The 292-nt window shown below is 67.5% G+C and overlaps 1 protein-coding gene across 1 annotated transcript in view; it reads left to right on the top strand.

Moving 5' to 3' along the window:
• Positions 1-292, top strand: part of ILF3 (interleukin enhancer binding factor 3) — a gene marked incomplete at its 3' end in the record, with an annotated part of 7,287 nt that overhangs the window by 427 nt on the left and 6,568 nt on the right. The window contains exon 2 of the mRNA XM_035314498.1: positions 148-285. Coding sequence (XP_035170389.1) covers positions 148-285 — 138 coding nt within the window. The remainder of the gene's footprint in view (positions 1-147; positions 286-292) is intronic.

Below are 292 nucleotides of genomic sequence, written 5' to 3'. Positions count from 1 at the left end.
CCCCCCCCCCCCCCCCCCCCCCCCCAAGCGTCAGGCGAGCTTCTCCCAGCACCGTCCCCCTCTAACGGGGCCCAACGCGCGTTTTGGGAGCGATTCGGCGGCCGAAGCCCCGAGTGGAACCCCCGTGGAACCCCCGCTTCCCCGCAGAACGTGAAACAGCAGGGACCAATTCTGACCAAGCACGGCAAGAACCCCGTGATGGAGCTGAACGAGAAGCGGCGCGGGCTGAAGTACGAGCTGATCTCCGAGACGGGGGGCAGCCACGACAAGCGCTTCGTGATGGAGGTGAGGT

Source organism: Oxyura jamaicensis, unplaced genomic scaffold (assembly GCF_011077185.1).
Source record: "Oxyura jamaicensis isolate SHBP4307 breed ruddy duck unplaced genomic scaffold, BPBGC_Ojam_1.0 oxyUn_random_OJ72833, whole genome shotgun sequence".
Lineage (NCBI taxonomy): Eukaryota > Metazoa > Chordata > Aves > Anseriformes > Anatidae > Oxyura > Oxyura jamaicensis.
This window is presented reverse-complemented; position numbering and strand designations above follow the sequence as displayed.